This window comes from Somniosus microcephalus, chromosome 6 (assembly GCF_052327205.1).
Source record: "Somniosus microcephalus isolate GS21.2 chromosome 6, FLI_Smic_1.0, whole genome shotgun sequence".
NCBI lineage: Eukaryota > Metazoa > Chordata > Chondrichthyes > Squaliformes > Somniosidae > Somniosus > Somniosus microcephalus.
Window position 1 is genome coordinate 202,480,993 of NC_140992.1, and position 14,744 is coordinate 202,495,736.

General features: G+C 56.0%; 1 protein-coding gene across 2 annotated transcripts in view; it reads left to right on the forward strand.

Moving 5' to 3' along the window:
• nlrc5 (NLR family, CARD domain containing 5) overlaps positions 1-14,744 on the forward strand; it is a 350,789-nt gene that overhangs the window by 263,306 nt on the left and 72,739 nt on the right. For both annotated transcript variants that reach the window (XM_085991231.1, XM_085991232.1), the window contains one exon: positions 10,444-10,527. In XM_085991231.1, the coding sequence (XP_085847357.1) occupies positions 10,444-10,527 (84 nt within the window). The remainder of the gene's footprint in view (positions 1-10,443; positions 10,528-14,744) is intronic.

Here is a 14,744-nt window from a genome sequence, read left to right on the forward strand (position 1 = left end):
GTGGAGTGTAGCGAGCCAGTAGTGGGAGTTGTCTGTGGAGTGTAGCGGGCCAGTAGGGGGAGCTGTCGTGGAGTGTAGCGGGGAGCAGTGGGAGTTGTCTGTGGAGTGTAGCGGTCCAGTAGGGGGAGTAGTCTGTGGAGTGTAGCGGGCCATTAGGGGGAGTTGTCTGTGGAGTGGAGTGGGCCAGTAGGGGGAGCTGTCTGTGGAGTGTAGCGGGGAGTAGGTGGAGTTGTCTGTGGAGTGTAGCGGGCCATTAGGGGGAGTTGTCTGTCGAGTGTAGTGGGCCAGTAGGGGGAGTTGTCTGTGGAGTGTAGCGGGCCAGTACGGGGAGTTGTCTGTGGAGTGTAGCGAGCCAGTAGTGGGAGTTGTCTGTGGAGTGTAGCGGGCCAGCAGGGGAAGTTGTCTGTGGAGTGTAGCGGGCCAGTAGGGGGAGCTGTCGTGGAGTGTAGCGGGGAGTAGTGGGAGTTGTCTGTGGAGTGTAGCGGGCCAGTAGGGGGAGTTGTCTGTGGAGTGTAGCGGGGAGTAGGGGGAGTTGTCTGTGGAGTGTAGCGGGGAGTAGGGGGAGTTGTCTGTGGCATGTCGCGGGGAACAGGGGGTGTTGTCTGTGGAGTGTAGCGGGCCAGTAGGGGAGTTGTCTGTGGAGTGTAGCGGGGAGTAGGGGAAGTTGTCTGTGGAGTGTAGCGGGGAGTAGGGGGAGTTGTCTGTGCAGTGTAGCAGGGCAGTAGGGGGAGTTGTCTGTGGAGTGTAGCGGGGCCAGGAGGGGAACTGTCTGTGGAGTATAGCGGGGAGTCGACGGTGATGTCGGTGGAGTGTAGCGGGCCAGTAGGGGGAGTTGTCTGTGGAGTGTAGCGGGGAGTAGGGGGAGTTGTCTGTGGAGTGTAGCGGGGAGTAGGGGGAGTTGTCTGTGTAGTGCAGCGGGCCAGTAGGGGGAGTTGTCTGTGGAGTGTAGCGGTCCAGTAGGGGGAGTTGTCTGTGGAGTGTAGCGGGCTAGTAGGGGGAGTTGTCTGTGGAGTGTAGCGGGGAGTAGGGGGAGTTGTCTGTGGAGTGTCGCGGGGAATAGGAGGAGTTGTCTGTGGAGTGTAGCGGGCCAGTAGGGGAGTTGTCTGTGGAGTGTAGCGGGGAGTAGGGGGAGTTGTCTGTGGAGTGCAGCGGGGAGTAGGGGGAGTTGTCTGTGCAGTGCAGCAGGCCAGTAGGGGGAGTTGTCTGTGGAGTGCAGCGGGCCAGTAGGGGGATTTGTCTGTGGAGTGTAGCGGGCCAGTAGAGGGAGTTTTCTGTGGAGTGTAGGGGGAGTTGTCTGTGGAGTGTAGCGGGGTGTTGGGGGAGTTGTCTGTGGAGTGTAGCCGGTCAGTAGGGGGAGATGTCTATGGAGTGTAGCGGGCCAGTAGGAGGAGCTGTCTGTGGCGTGCAGCGGGGTTTAGGGGGAGTTGTGTGTGGAGTGCAGCGGGCCAGTAGGGGGAGTTACCTGTGGAGTGTAGTGGGCCAGTAGGGGGAGTTGTCTGTGGAGTGTAGCGGGCCAGTAGGGGGAGCTGTCTGTGGAGTGTAGCGGGGAGTAGGTGGAGTTGTCTGTGGAGTGTAGCGAGCCAGTAGGGGGAGTTGTCTGTGGAGTGTAACGGGCCAGCAGGGGAAGTTGTCTGTGGAGTGTAGCGGGCCAGTAGGGGGAGTTGTCTGTGGAGTGGAGTGGGCCAGTAGGGGGAGTTGTCTGTGGAGTGTGGTGGGCTAGTAGGGGAAGTTGTCTGTGGAGTGTGGTGGGCTAGTAGGGGAAGTTGTCTGTGGAGTGTAGCGGGGAGCAGGGGGAGTTGTCTGTGGAGTGTCGCGGGCCAGTAGGGGGATTTGTCTGTGGAGTGTAGCGGTCCAATAGGGGGAGTTGTCTGTGGAGTGTAGCGGGCCAGTAGGGGGAGTTGTCTGTGGAGTGTAGCGGGGAGCAGGGGGAGTTGTCTGTGGAGTGTAGCGGGCCAGTAGGGGGATTTGTCTGTGGAGTGTAGCGGTCCAATAGGGGGAGTTGTCTGTGGAGTGTAGCGGGCCAGTAGGGGGAGTTGTCTGTGGAGTGTAGCGGGGAGCAGGGGGAGTTGTCTGTGGAGTGTAGCGGGCCAGTAGGGGGAGTTGTCTGTGGAGTGTAGCGGGCCAGTAGGGGGAGTTGTCTGTGGAGTGTAGTGGGCCAGTAGGGGGAGTTGTCTGTGGAGTGTAGGGGGAGTTGTCTGTGGAGTGCAGCGGGGAGTAGGGGGAGTTGTCTGTGTGGTGTTAGCGGGGAGTTGGGGGAGTTGTCTGTGGAGTGTAGTGGGGAGTAGGGGGCGTTGTCTGTGGAGTGTAGCGGGGAGTAGGGGGAGTTGTCTGTGGAGTGTAGCGGTCCAGTAGGGGGAGTTGTCTGTGGAGTGTCGCGGGCCAGTAGAGGGAGTTTACTGTGAGTGTAGCGGGGTGTAGGGGGAGTTGTCTGTGGAGTGTAGCGGGGTGTAGGGGGAGTTGTCTGTGGAGTGTAGCGGGCCAGTAGGGGAGTTGTCTGTGGAGTGTAGCGGGCCAGTAGCGGGAGCTGTCTGTGGAGTGTCGCGGGGATTAGGGGGAGTTGTCTGTGGAGTGTAGCCGGGAGTAGGGGGAGTTGTCTGTGGCGTGTCGCGGGGAGTAGGGGGTGTTGTCTGTGGAGTGTAGCGGGCCAGTAGGGGAGTTGTCTGTGGATTGTAGCGGTGCAGTAGGGGAGTTGTCTGTGGAGTGTAGCGGGCCAGTAGGGGGAGTTGTCTGTGGAGTGTATCAGGGAGTAGGGGGAGTTGTATGTGGAGTGTAAGCGAGCCAGTAGGGGGAGTTGTCTGTGGAGTGTAGCGGGGAGTAGGGGGAGTTGTCTGTGGAGTGCAGCGGGGAGTAGGGGGAGTTGTCTGTGGAGTGTAGCGGGGAGTAGGCGGAGTTGTCTGTGGAGTGTAGCGGGGTGTAGGGGGAGTTGTCTGTGGAGTGTTGCGAGCCAATAGGTGGAGTTGTCTGTGGAGTGTAGCGGGGAGTAGGTGGAGTTGTCTGTGGAGTGTAGCGGTCCAGTAGGGGGAGTAGTCTGTGGAGTGTAGCGGGCCATTAGGTGGAGTTGTCTGTGGAGTGTAGCGGGCCAGTAGGGGGAGTTGTCTGTGGAGTGCAGCGGGCCAGTAGGGGAGTTGTCTGTGGAGTGTTGTGGGCCAGTAGTGGGAGTTGTCTGTGGAGTGTAGCGGGGCCAGTCGGGGAGTTCTCTGTGGAGTGTATCGGGCCATTAGGGGGAGTTGTCTGTGGAGTGTAGCGGGCCAGTAGGGGGAGTTGTCTGTGGAGTGTAGCGGGCCAGTAGGGGGCGCTGTCTGTGGAGTGTAGCGGGAGTACGGGGAGTTGTCTGTGGAGTGTAGCGGGCCAGTAGGGGGAGTTGTCTGTGGAGTGTAGCGGGCCAGTAGGGGCAGAGTTGTCTGTGGAGTGTAACGGGGAGTAGGGGGAGTTGTCTGTGGAGTGTAGCGGGGAGTAGGGCGAGTTGTCTGTGTAGTGTAGCGGGGAGTTTGGGGAGTTGTCTGTGGAGTGTAGTGGGGAGTAGGGGGAGTTGTCTGTGGAGTGTAGCGGGGAATAGGGGGAGTTGTCTGTGGAGTGTAGCGGTCCAGTAGGGGGAGTTGTCTGTGGAGTGTAGCGGGCCAGTAGGGGGAGTTGTCTGTGGAGTGTAGCAGGGAGTCGGGGGAGTTGTATGTGGAGTATAGCGAGCCAGTAGGGGGAGTTGTCTGTGGAGTGTAGCGGGGAGTAGGGGGAGTTGTCTGTGGAGTGTAGCGGGGAATAGGGGGAGTTGTCTGTGGAGTGTAGCGGGGCGTAGGCGGAGTTGTCTGTGGAGTGTAGCGGGGTGTAGGGGGAGTTATCTGTGGAGTGTTGCGAGCCAGTAGGGGGAGTTGTCTGTGGAGTGTAGCGGGGAGTAGGTGGAGTTGTCTGTGGAGTGTAGCGGTCCAGTAGGGGGAGTAGTCTGTGGAGTGTAGCGGGCCATTAGGGGGAGTTGTCTGTGGAGTGTAGTGGGCCAGTAGGGGGAGCTGTCTGTGGAGTGTAGCGGGGAGTAGGTGGAGTTGTCTGTGGAGTGTAGCGGGCCATTAGGGGGAGTTGTCTGTCGAGTGTAGTGGGCCAGTAGGGGGAGTTGTCTGTGGAGTGTAGCGGGCCAGTAGGGGGAGTTGTCTGTGGAGTGTAGCGAGCCAGTAGTGGGAGTTGTCTGTGGAGTGTAGCGGGCCAGTAGGGGGAGCTGTCGTGGAGTGTAGCGGGGAGCAGTGGGAGTTGTCTGTGGAGTGTAGCGGGCCAGTAGGGGGAGTTGTCTGTGGAGTGTAGCGGGGAGTAGGGGGAGTTGTCTGTGGAGTGTAGCGGGGAGTAGGGGGAGTTGTCTGTGGCATGTCGCGGGGAACAGGGGGTGTTGTCTGTGGAGTGTAGCGGGCCAGTAGGGGGAGTTGTCTGTGGAGTGTAGCGGGGAGTAGGGGAAGTTGTCTGTGGAGTGTAGCGGGGAGTAGGGGGAGTTGTCTGTGCAGTGTAGCAGGGCAGTAGGGGGAGTTGTCTGTGGAGTGTAGCGGGGCCAGGAGGGGAACTGTCTGTGGAGTATAGCGGGGAGTCGACGGTGATGTCGGTGGAGTGTAGCGGGCCAGTAGGGGGAGTTGTCTGTGGAGTGTACATTGCCAGTGGGGGGAGTTGTCTGTGGAGTGTAGCGGGGAGTAGGGGGAGTTGTCTATGGAGTGTAGCGGGGAGTAGGGGGAGTTGTCTGTGTGGTGCAGCGGGCCAGTAGGGGGAGTTGTCTGTGGAGTGTAGCGGGCCAGTAGGGGGAGTTGTCTGTGGAGTGTAGCGGGCTAGTAGGGGGAGTTGTCTGTGGAGTGTAGCGGGGAGTAGGGGGAGTTGTCTGTGGAGTGTAGCGGGGAGTAGGGGGAGTTGTCTGTCGAGTGTAGCCGGCCAGTAGGGGGAGTTGTCTATGGAGTGTCGCGGGGAATAGGGGGAGTTGTCTGTGGAGTCTAGCGGGCCAGTAGGGGAGTTGTCTGTGGAGTGTAGCGGGGAGTAGGGGGAGTTGTCTGTGGAGTGTAGCGGGGAGTAGGGGGAGTTGTCTGTGCAGTGCAGCAGGCCAGTAGGGGGAGTTGTCTGTGGAGTGCAGCGGGCCAGTAGGGGGAGTTGTCTGTGGAGTGTCGCGGGCCAGTAGAGGGAGTTTTCTGTGGAGTGTAGCGGGGTGTAGGGGGAGTTGTCTGTGGAGTGCAGCGGGGTGTTGGGGGAGTTGTCTGTGGAGTGTAGCCGGTCAGTAGGGGGAGATGTCTGTGGAGTGTTGCGGGCCAGTAGGAGGAGCTGTCTGTGGCGTGCAGCGGGGTTTAGGGGGAGTTGTGTGTGGAGTGCAGCGGGCCAGTAGGGGGAGTTACCTGTGGAGTGTAGTGGGCCAGTAGGGGGAGTTGTCTGTGGAGTGTAGCGGGCCAGTAGGGGGAGTTGTCTGTGGAGTGTAGCGGGCCAGTAGGTGCAGTTGTCTGTGGAGTGTAGCGGGGAGTAGGGGGAGTTGTCTGTGGAGTGTAGCGGGGAGTAGGGGGAGTTGTCTGTGGAGTGTAGCGGTCCAGTAGGGGGAGTTGTCTGTGGAGTGTAGCGGGCCAGTAGGGGGAGTTGTCTGTGGAGTGTAGCAGGGAGTAGGGGGAGTTGTATGTGGAGTGTAGCGAGCCAGTAGGGGGAGTTGTCTGTGGAGTGTAGCGGGGAGTAGGGGGAGTTGTCTGTGGAGTGTAGCGGGGAGTAGGGGGAGTTGTCTGTGGAGTGTAGCGGGGAGTAGGCGGAGTTATCTGTGGAGTGTAGCGGGGTGTAGGGGGAGTTGTCTGTGGAGTGTTGCGAGCCAGTAGGGGGAGTTGTCTGTGGAGTGTAGCGGGGAGTAGGTGGAGTTGTCTGTGGAGTGTAGCGGTCCAGTAGGGGGAGTTGTCTGTGGAGTGTAGCGGGCCATTAGGTGGAGTTGTCTGTGGAGTGTCGCGGGGAGTAGGGGGAGTTGTCTCTGGAGTGTATCGGGCCACTAGGGGGAGTTGTCTGTGGAGTGTAGCGGGTCAGTAGGGGGAGTTGTCTGTGGAGTGTAGCGGGCCAGTAGGGGGCGCTGTCTGTGGAGTGTAGCGGGGAGTAGGGGGAGTTGTCTGTGGAGTGTAGCGGGCCAGTAGGGGGAGTTGTCTGTGGCGTGCAGCGGGCCAGTGGGGGCAGTTGTCTGTGGAGTGTAGCGGGGAGTAGGGGGAGTTGTCTGTGGAGTGTAGCGGGGAGTAGGGCGAGTTGTCTGTGGAGTGTAGCGGGGAGTTGGGGGAGTTGTCTGTGGAGTGTAGTGGGGAGTAGGGGGAGTTGTCTGTGGAGTGTAGCAGGGAGTAGGGGGAGTTGTCTGTTGAGTGTAGCGGTCCAGTAGGGGGAGTTGTCTGTGGAGTGTAGCGGGCCAGTAGGGGGAGTTGTCTGTGGAGTGTAGCAGGGAGTAGGGGGAGTTGTATGTGGAGTGTAGCGAGCCAGTAGGGGGAGTTGTCTGTGGAGTGTAGCGGGGAGTAGGGGGAGTTGTCTGTCGAGTGTAGCGGGGAGTAGGGGGAGTTGTCTGTGGAGTTTAGCGGGGAGTAGGCGGAGTTGTCTGTGGAGTGTTGCGAGCCAGTAGGGGGAGTTGTCTGTGGAGTGTAGCGGGGAGTAGGTGGAGTTGTCTGTGGAGTGTAGCGGTCCAGTAGGGGGAGTTGTCTGTGGAGTGTAGCGGGCCATTAGGGGGAGTTGTCTGTGGAGTGTAGTGGGCCAGTCGGGGGAGTTGTCTGTGGAGTGTAGCGGGGAGTAGGTGGAGTTGTCTGTGGAGTGTAGCGGGCCAGTAGGGGGAGTTGTCTGTGGAGTGTAGCGAGCCAGTAGTGGGAGTTGTCTGTGGAGTGTAGCGGGCCAGCAGGGGAAGTTGTCTGTGGAGTGTAGCGGGCCAGTAGGGGGAGCTGTCGTGGAGTGTAGCGGGGAGTAGTGGGAGTTGTCTGTGGAGTGTAGCGGGCCAGTAGAGGGAGCTGTACGTGGAGTGTAGCGGGGAGTAGGGGGAGTTGTCTGTGGAGTGTAGCGGGGAGTAGGGGGAGTTGTCTGTGGCATGTCGCGGGGAACAGGGGGTGTTGTCTGTGGAGTGTAGCGGGCCAGTAGGGGAGTTGTCTGTGGAGTGTAGCGGGGAGTAGGGGGAGTTGTCTGTGGAGTGTAGCGGGGAGTAGGGGGAGTTGTCTGTGCAGTGTAGCAGGCCAGTAGGGGGAGTTGTCTGTCGAGTGTAGCGGGCCAGTAGGGGGAGTTGTCTGTGGAGTGTCGCGGGGAGTAGGGGGAGTTGTCTGTGGAGTGTAGCGGGCCAGTAGGGGAGTTGTCTGTGGAGTGTAGCGGGGAGTAGGGGGAGTTGTCTGTGGAGTGTCGCGGGGAGTAGGGGGAGTTGTCTGTGGAGTGTAGCGGGCCAGTAGGGGGAGTTGACTGTGGAGTGTAGCGGGGAGTAGGGGGAGTTGTCTGTGGAGTGTAGCAGGCCAGTAGGGGGAGCTGTCTGTGGAGTGTAGCGGGCCTGTAGTGGGAGCTGTCTGCGGAGTGTAGCGGGGAGTAGGGGGAGTTGTCTGTGGAGTGTAGCAGGCCAGTAGGGGGAGTTGTCTGTGGATTGTAGCGGGCCAGTAGGAGGAGCAGTCTGTGGAGTGCAGCGGGTTGTAGGGGGAGTTGTCTGTGGAGTGCAGCAGGCCAGTAGGGGGAGTTGCCTGTGGAGTGTAGTGGGCCAGTAGGGGGAGTTGTTTGTGGCGTGTAGCGGGCCAGTAAATGGAGTTTTCTGTGGATTGTAGCGAGATGTAGGGGGAATTGTCTGTGGAGTGTAGCGGGCCAGTAGGGGGAGTTGTCTGTGGCGTGTAGCAGGCCAGCAGGGGGCGATGTCTGTGGAGTGCAGCGGGCCAGCAGGGGGAGTTGTCTGTGGAGTTTCGTGGGCCAGTAGGTGGAGTTGTCTGTGGAGTGTAGTGGGCCAGTAGGGGAAGCTGTCTGTGGAGTGTAGCGGGTAGTAGGGGGAGTTGTCTTTGGAGTGTAGCGGGCCAGTCGGGGGAGTTGTCTGTGGAGTGTAGCGGGCGAGTAGGGATGTGGTCGAGACGCCCGATTTCGAGATTTTAACCCCCCACACATCTCCAATCCCGACTCCACGGCCCAATGAAAATCCAGCCCTTTAAGTCTCGGGGATCAAAATGTACTGTATTTGATTTTGGTGGATATCCTGGAATAAGACTAAGAAATGTAAAAATATAACGAAGTTAAGATTTGAGAATAAGGATCTCTGATAATAGAATTGTAGGATTTTTGTATTTGGAACTGTTAATGTCGCGAATGAAACACCTGCTGTAATTACATGTCGGTTCTTTAATAAATCTGTATATTTTTAGAATAGTCTCACATAGTACTTCTGTATCAAACTCGTGAACTCAATTTCTGTACATACTTTGGTGAGGAGTTGCAGAATTCTGGGGTAGTTTTCCGCACCCTCATAATATCCGAAGGTTACAGTCTAGCTAAACTTATTAAAAGTGCTATCTCGAGGACGGTAACATCTTCAGGTTGCTCCTTTCCTTTAGGGAGAGATAGTCTGGACCTTTAGACCCAATTAAGTGTCTTTAGGATTCGGCTACCTCTAACTTTAGTTGAAAGTGAACGTCTGGGGAATTCGCCTGATCTGGGATAGCCCAAAAGGGGCTAGAACTGGTAATTATCCCTTCAAGTAAACGGCGCCAGAGTCACGCTGTTTAAACGGCTTGTGAGCGCCAAGCATTGCTCTACAATGAATGGGAACCAGATAAAAAGCCTACGGCAAAAATAAATATGAATTTTATAATGTTAAAGTTATCGTTGAACAGCTGAGAGGGGCCAGAAGTTGGCTGTGTGAAAGTGTGAACATTGAAGTGTTGGTGGGTGCTGTTGAGCCACTCAATGCCGCTGCTCTGTCAGAAGGTGGCAGCAGTCCTATGAGGTTCCCTTGGCACAGCCACCTTCTGACAGAGCGATCGTTTGGAACCCGTCCAAACTGATCACGGTAACCAGATTCCAGTGTCTTTATGCATTGAGGGATGCGCTGCAAGTGGATGTGTTCCGGAATCTCTGTTAATGGCTATTCACACTGGCCCTGAAATTACACCGTGAGATACTAATTTACCAATGCATGGTGGTCTGGAATTTCCTGGTAAATTGTGCCACAGTAATGGTACAGCTATGCCATTATTCTAGCGCAGAAGTGTCAGGCAATTCTGGTGTGAGTGAGTCATGCCAGTTGTTATGCTACGCCAAAATTTCCTGGACCACTTTCGGTGAGACCCTCGCCAAAACTGGCAAAAGTTCATGAGAAAGCCTTTCCAACCCCCCCACCCCCACCCCACCCCCCATCCAAAACAGCGGCGATTTGCACTCGGTTAAAAATTAAAATGGTGCGCGCACACACATCAAGACTGAGACTGAGCCTGGTGAGCTTGGAACTGGCCGCTCTGATTGGGAAATGAAAGTTGTTTTCTGCTGTTATAGTAGAGGCTATAAGCTAAGTATTCCGTTTTCTTTTGGTCAGAGGACCACTGGAGGACTTTCTGTGAAATATTCTTCCCCGTCGGGTAGACATGCCGACTGACTAGGCACTGTTCTGGCCACAGAGAGTCCGCTTCCTGGGCCTATGTCTCCCTGTGTATTAAAACCGAGCCCATTACCTCAGACAAAATAGCAGCTTACATAAGAACATAAGATGTAGGAGCAGGAGTAGGTCATTTGGCCCCTCGAGCCTGCTCCGCCATTCAATAACATCATGGCTGATCTGATCTTGGGCTCAGCTCCACTTCCCTGCCCGCTCCCCATAACCCATCACTCCCTTACCATTCAAAAATCTGTCTATCTCCACCTGAAATATATTCAATGACCCAGCCTCCACAGCTCTCTGGGGAAGAGATTTAAAAGATTCCAAAGATTTAGAGAACAAATTCCTCCTCATTTCCAGTTTAAAAGGGTGCGCCCTTATTCTGAAATTGGCTCTGCTACGGTTACAGAGAGGCTTTGCCCACACTACTCAGTGTCTGATGCTGCTGTGAGATGAAGCAAAGAAAAGAAAGAGCTTGTGTTTATATATCCTCTTTCATGACCACAGGACGTCCCAAAGCGCTTTGCAGCCAATGAAGTACTTTTGAATTGTAGTCACTGTTTTAATGTAGGGAACGCGGCAGCCAATTTATGCACAGCAAGCTCCCATGAACAGCGATGAGATAAATAACTAGATTATCTGAGTTTTTTTAGGTGTTGTTTGAGGGATAAATATTGGCCAGGACACCAGGAACAACTCCCCAGCTCATCTTCAAATAGAGTCATGGGATCTTTTACATCCACCTGAGAGAGCAGATGGGGGCCTTTGTTTAATGTCTCATCAACCGACATAAATTTTTCAGTTGATGTTTAAGGCCAGCCGGTAAAGTCCAGACTCTACCCGCCTGTTTAAAGCTGAGGTCCTGCTGCTAATGAGTCTCTGTTCCTTTGCTTTCATTTCAGCTTGTCACAAAACAAACTGGGAGAGGAGGGAGCAACTGAACTGGGGAAAATCCTATCAGGATTCGAACAGCTGAAAAAGATCAAGTATGAATCCAAGATCAGATTTAGTCTTCATTTTTTTACCATTGTATCATACAGCCTAGTTTTAAAGTTATATGAAACTTGTTTCCCAATTGCAATGTAGTTCCCTTAAATCTTCTTATAAACATGTGACACTATTGCCGGAATTTTAATTTGGAGGCGGATAGGAAACTGGGGGTGGGGGAGGTGGGCTGCAATGCGACGGGAAAATGGGTTTCGCTCAGGCCCTACTGAATTTAACGACAGGGCCTGATTAACATTTTGAACCTCTGTTTCCCGCCCGCAGCCAGCCAGGCTGCAGAGAGGAGGGATCGGCAGGGGGGAGTTGGAAGGCCGGGGATCTTTGGAGGGGGTGGGGACTGCAGATCTTCAGAGGGATCGGGGGCTGTAGATTGGCGGGGGGGGTCGGGGGCTGGAGGTTGGTTGAGGCCTGTAGATCGGAGGCCGGAGGGGAATCGGTGTCCAGAAGTGAGGTCGGAGGCCGGGGGTGGAAGGATGGTATTGGAGGCTGGGGGGTGGGGGGGGGGGGGCGATCAGAGGTCAGGTGGGGATCGGAAGACCGGACGGGGGAGTTGAAGGCCTCGTGGGGGAGGTTGGGGGGAGATTGGAAGGGTGGGTGTGTCTGATCGCGGGAGGTTGGTGAGGCAGGAATGCTGCAACCAGCAGGTGGAAAGGCACTTAACTCCTGGACTCAGCAGTCCTCACCTCGCTTTAGCTGGGGAGTTTCCCGAGGCCTGGGAAACCCGCCCACCCACAGTTAAATTTAAACCATGAGGCACGCAGCCTCATTATAATATTTAATGCGGCAACCCGCCTCCTGGGAGCAGATTAGCCACCCGCCCCATCCCGCCTCTGTTAAAACTGGAAGTGGGCAGGTTGGGGTCGAGATTCAGATTTTTAGCTCTTTAACCTCCCACCCGACCCAACTGTTTTTTAGAGGTTAAAACTCCCCCTTATTATTCTGGACTGATATCCTGGTAATTTCTTCTCCGTTCCTGAAATTCCATGGATTTACCAGTCTTTAGCATTGCTTTCACTGGCTTGAGACTATAACCTGGATAAAATGGGAGTCAGCATGAGGCTGGAGTTTAATCTTGGGCTTCACTCCCTCATGGTTCTAGTTTCATCTGAATCCCTCAATTAATTTGCCACTGTTCACAACCATCCATAATTGCTGGTATAACACTTCCCTGTAAACTATCTCCAAACAAAGCTGCACTAACAGAATCATAAAGACACGTGACAATGTTCTAGGATGTTATTAAATCTTGCACTTATACTTTTGTTTTATTCATTCTCGAGATGTAGGATTGCTGGTAAGGCCAGCCTTTGTTGCCCTTATACAATCTTATATACTTGCTAGGCCATTACAGAGGGCTGCTTGACCAATGTCAGTGCCACTTAACCAGCCGCCAGTGTCACTTTTTCTTCTATCCCCTTCACTTTCCATAAAATGAAGGCCAGGCCTTTAGCAAGTGACATGAAATGAGGACTCGAACTCCATGAATCCCAACAGTGGCTGGCAGGTTAGACAGCCTGGCAGGTTAGGCAGCCTGGCAGGTTAGACAGCCTGGCAGGTTAGGCAGCCTGGCAGGTTAGGCAGCCTGGCAGGTTAGACAGCCTGGCAGATTAGACAGCCTGGCAGATTAGACAGCCTGGCAGGTTAGACAGCCTGGCAGGTTAGGCAGCCTGGCAGGTTAGACAGCCTGGCAGGTTAGACAGCCTGGCAGATTAGACAGCCTGGCAGATTAGACAGCCTGGCAGGTTAGACAGCCTGGCAGATTAGGCAGCCTGGCAGATTAGACAGCCTGGCAGATTAGACAGCCTGGCAGGTTAGACAGCCTGGCAGGTTAGACAGCCTGGCAGGTTAGACAGCCTGGCAGATTAGGCAGCCTGGCAGATTAGACAGCCTGGCAGGTTAGGCAGCCTGGCAGATTAGACAGCCTGGCAGATTAGGCAGCCTGGCAGATTAGGCAGCCTGGCAGATTAGACAGCCTGGCAGGTTAGACAGCCTGGCAGGTTAGGCAGCCTGGCAGATTAGACAGCCTGGCAGGTTAGGCAGCCTGGCAGATTAGACAGCCTGGCAGATTAGGCAGCCTGGCAGATTAGACAGCCTGGCAGGTTAGGCAGCCTGGCAGATTAGACAGCCTGGCAGATTAGACAGCCTGGCAGGTTAGGCAGCCTGGCAGATTAGACAGCCTGGCAGGTTAGGCAGCCTGGCAGATTAGACAGCCTGGCAGATTAGGCAGCCTGGCAGATTAGACAGCCTGGCAGATTAGGCAGCCTGGCAGATTAGACAGCCTGGCAGGTTAGGCAGCCTGGCAGATTAGACAGCCTGGCAGATTAGACAGCCTGGCAGGTTAGGCAGCCTGGCAGATTAGACAGCCTGGCAGGTTAGGCAGCCTGGCAGATTAGACAGCCTGGCAGATTAGGCAGCCTGGCAGATTAGACAGCCTGGCAGATTAGACAGCCTGGCAGATTAGACAGCCTGGCAGATTAGGCAGCCTGGCAGATTAGACAGCCTGGCAGATTAGACAGCCTGGCAGATTAGACAGCCTGGCAGATTAGACAGCCTGGCAGGTTAGACAGCCTGGCAGATTAGACAGCCTGGCAGGTTAGACAGCCTGGCAGATTAGACAGCCTGGCAGGTTAGACAGCCTGGCAGGTTAGACAGCCTGGCAGATTAGACAGCCTGGCAGGTTAGGCAGCCTGGCAGGTTAGACAGCCTGGCAGATTAGGCAGCCTGGCAGGTTAGACAGCCTGGCAGATTAGGCAGCCTGGCAGATTAGGCAGCCTGGCAGGTTAGACAGCCTGGCAATTAGACAGCCTGGCAGATTAGACAGCCTGGCAGATTAGACAGCCTGGCAGATTAGACAGCCTGGCAGGTTAGGCAGCCTGGCAGATTAGACAGCCTGGCAGGTTAGACAGCCTGGCAGGTTAGGCAGCCTGGCAGATTAGACAGCCTGGCAGATTAGACAGCCTGGCAGGTTAGACAGCCTGGCAGATTAGGCAGCCTGGCAGATTAGACAGCCTGGCAGGTTAGACAGCCTGGCAGATTAGACAGCCTGGCAGATTAGACAGCCTGGCAGGTTAGGCAGCCTGGCAGGTTAGACAGCCTGGCAGATTAGACAGCCTGGCAGATTAGACAGCCTGGCAGATTAGACAGCCTGGCAGGTTAGGCAGCCTGGCAGATTAGACAGCCTGGCAGATTAGACAGCCTGGCAGATTAGACAGCCTGGCAGATTAGACAGCCTGGCAGATTAGACAGCCTGGCAGATTAGACAGCCTGGCAGGTTAGACAGCCTGGCAGATTAGACAGCCTGGCAGGTTAGACAGCCTGGCAGATTAGACAGCCTGGCAGGTTAGACAGCCTGGCAGGTTAGACAGCCTGGCAGGTTAGGCAGCCTGGCAGATTAGACAGCCTGGCAGGTTAGACAGCCTGGCAGATTAGACAGCCTGGCAGATTAGGCAGCCTGGCAGATTAGGCAGCCTGGCAGGTTAGGCAGCCTGGCAGATTAGACAGCCTGGCAGGTTAGACAGCCTGGCAGGTTAGACAGCCTGGCAGGTTAGACAGCCTGGCAGATTAGGCAGCCTGGCAGGTTAGACAGCCTGGCAGATTAGGCAGCCTGGCAGATTAGACAGCCTGGCAGGTTAGACAGCCTGGCAGATTAGACAGCCTGGCAGGTTAGACAGCCTGGCAGATTAGGCAGCCTGGCAGATTAGACAGCCTGGCAGATTAGACAGCCTGGCAGGTTAGGCAGCCTGGCAGGTTAGGCAGCCTGGCAGGTTAGACAGCCTGGCAGATTAGACAGCCTGGCAGGTTAGGCAGCCTGGCAGGTTAGACAGCCTGGCAGGTTAGGCAGCCTGGCAGGTTAGGCAGCCTGGCAGGTTAGACAGCCTGGCAGGTTAGGCAGCCTGGCAGGTTAGGCAGCCTGGCAGATTAGACAGCCTGGCAGGTTAGGCAGCCTGGCAGGTTAGGCAGCCTGGCAGATTAGACAGCCTGGCAGGTTAGACAGCCTGGCAGGTTAGGCAGCCTGGCAGATTAGACAGCCTGGCAGGTTAGACAGCCTGGCAGGTTAGACAGCCTGGCAGGTTAGGCAGCCTGGCAGATTAGACAGCCTGGCAGATTAGACAGCCTGGCAGGTTAGGCAGCCTGGCAGATTAGACAGCCTGGCAGGTTAGGCAGCCTGGCAGGTTAGGCAGCCTGGCAGATTAGACAG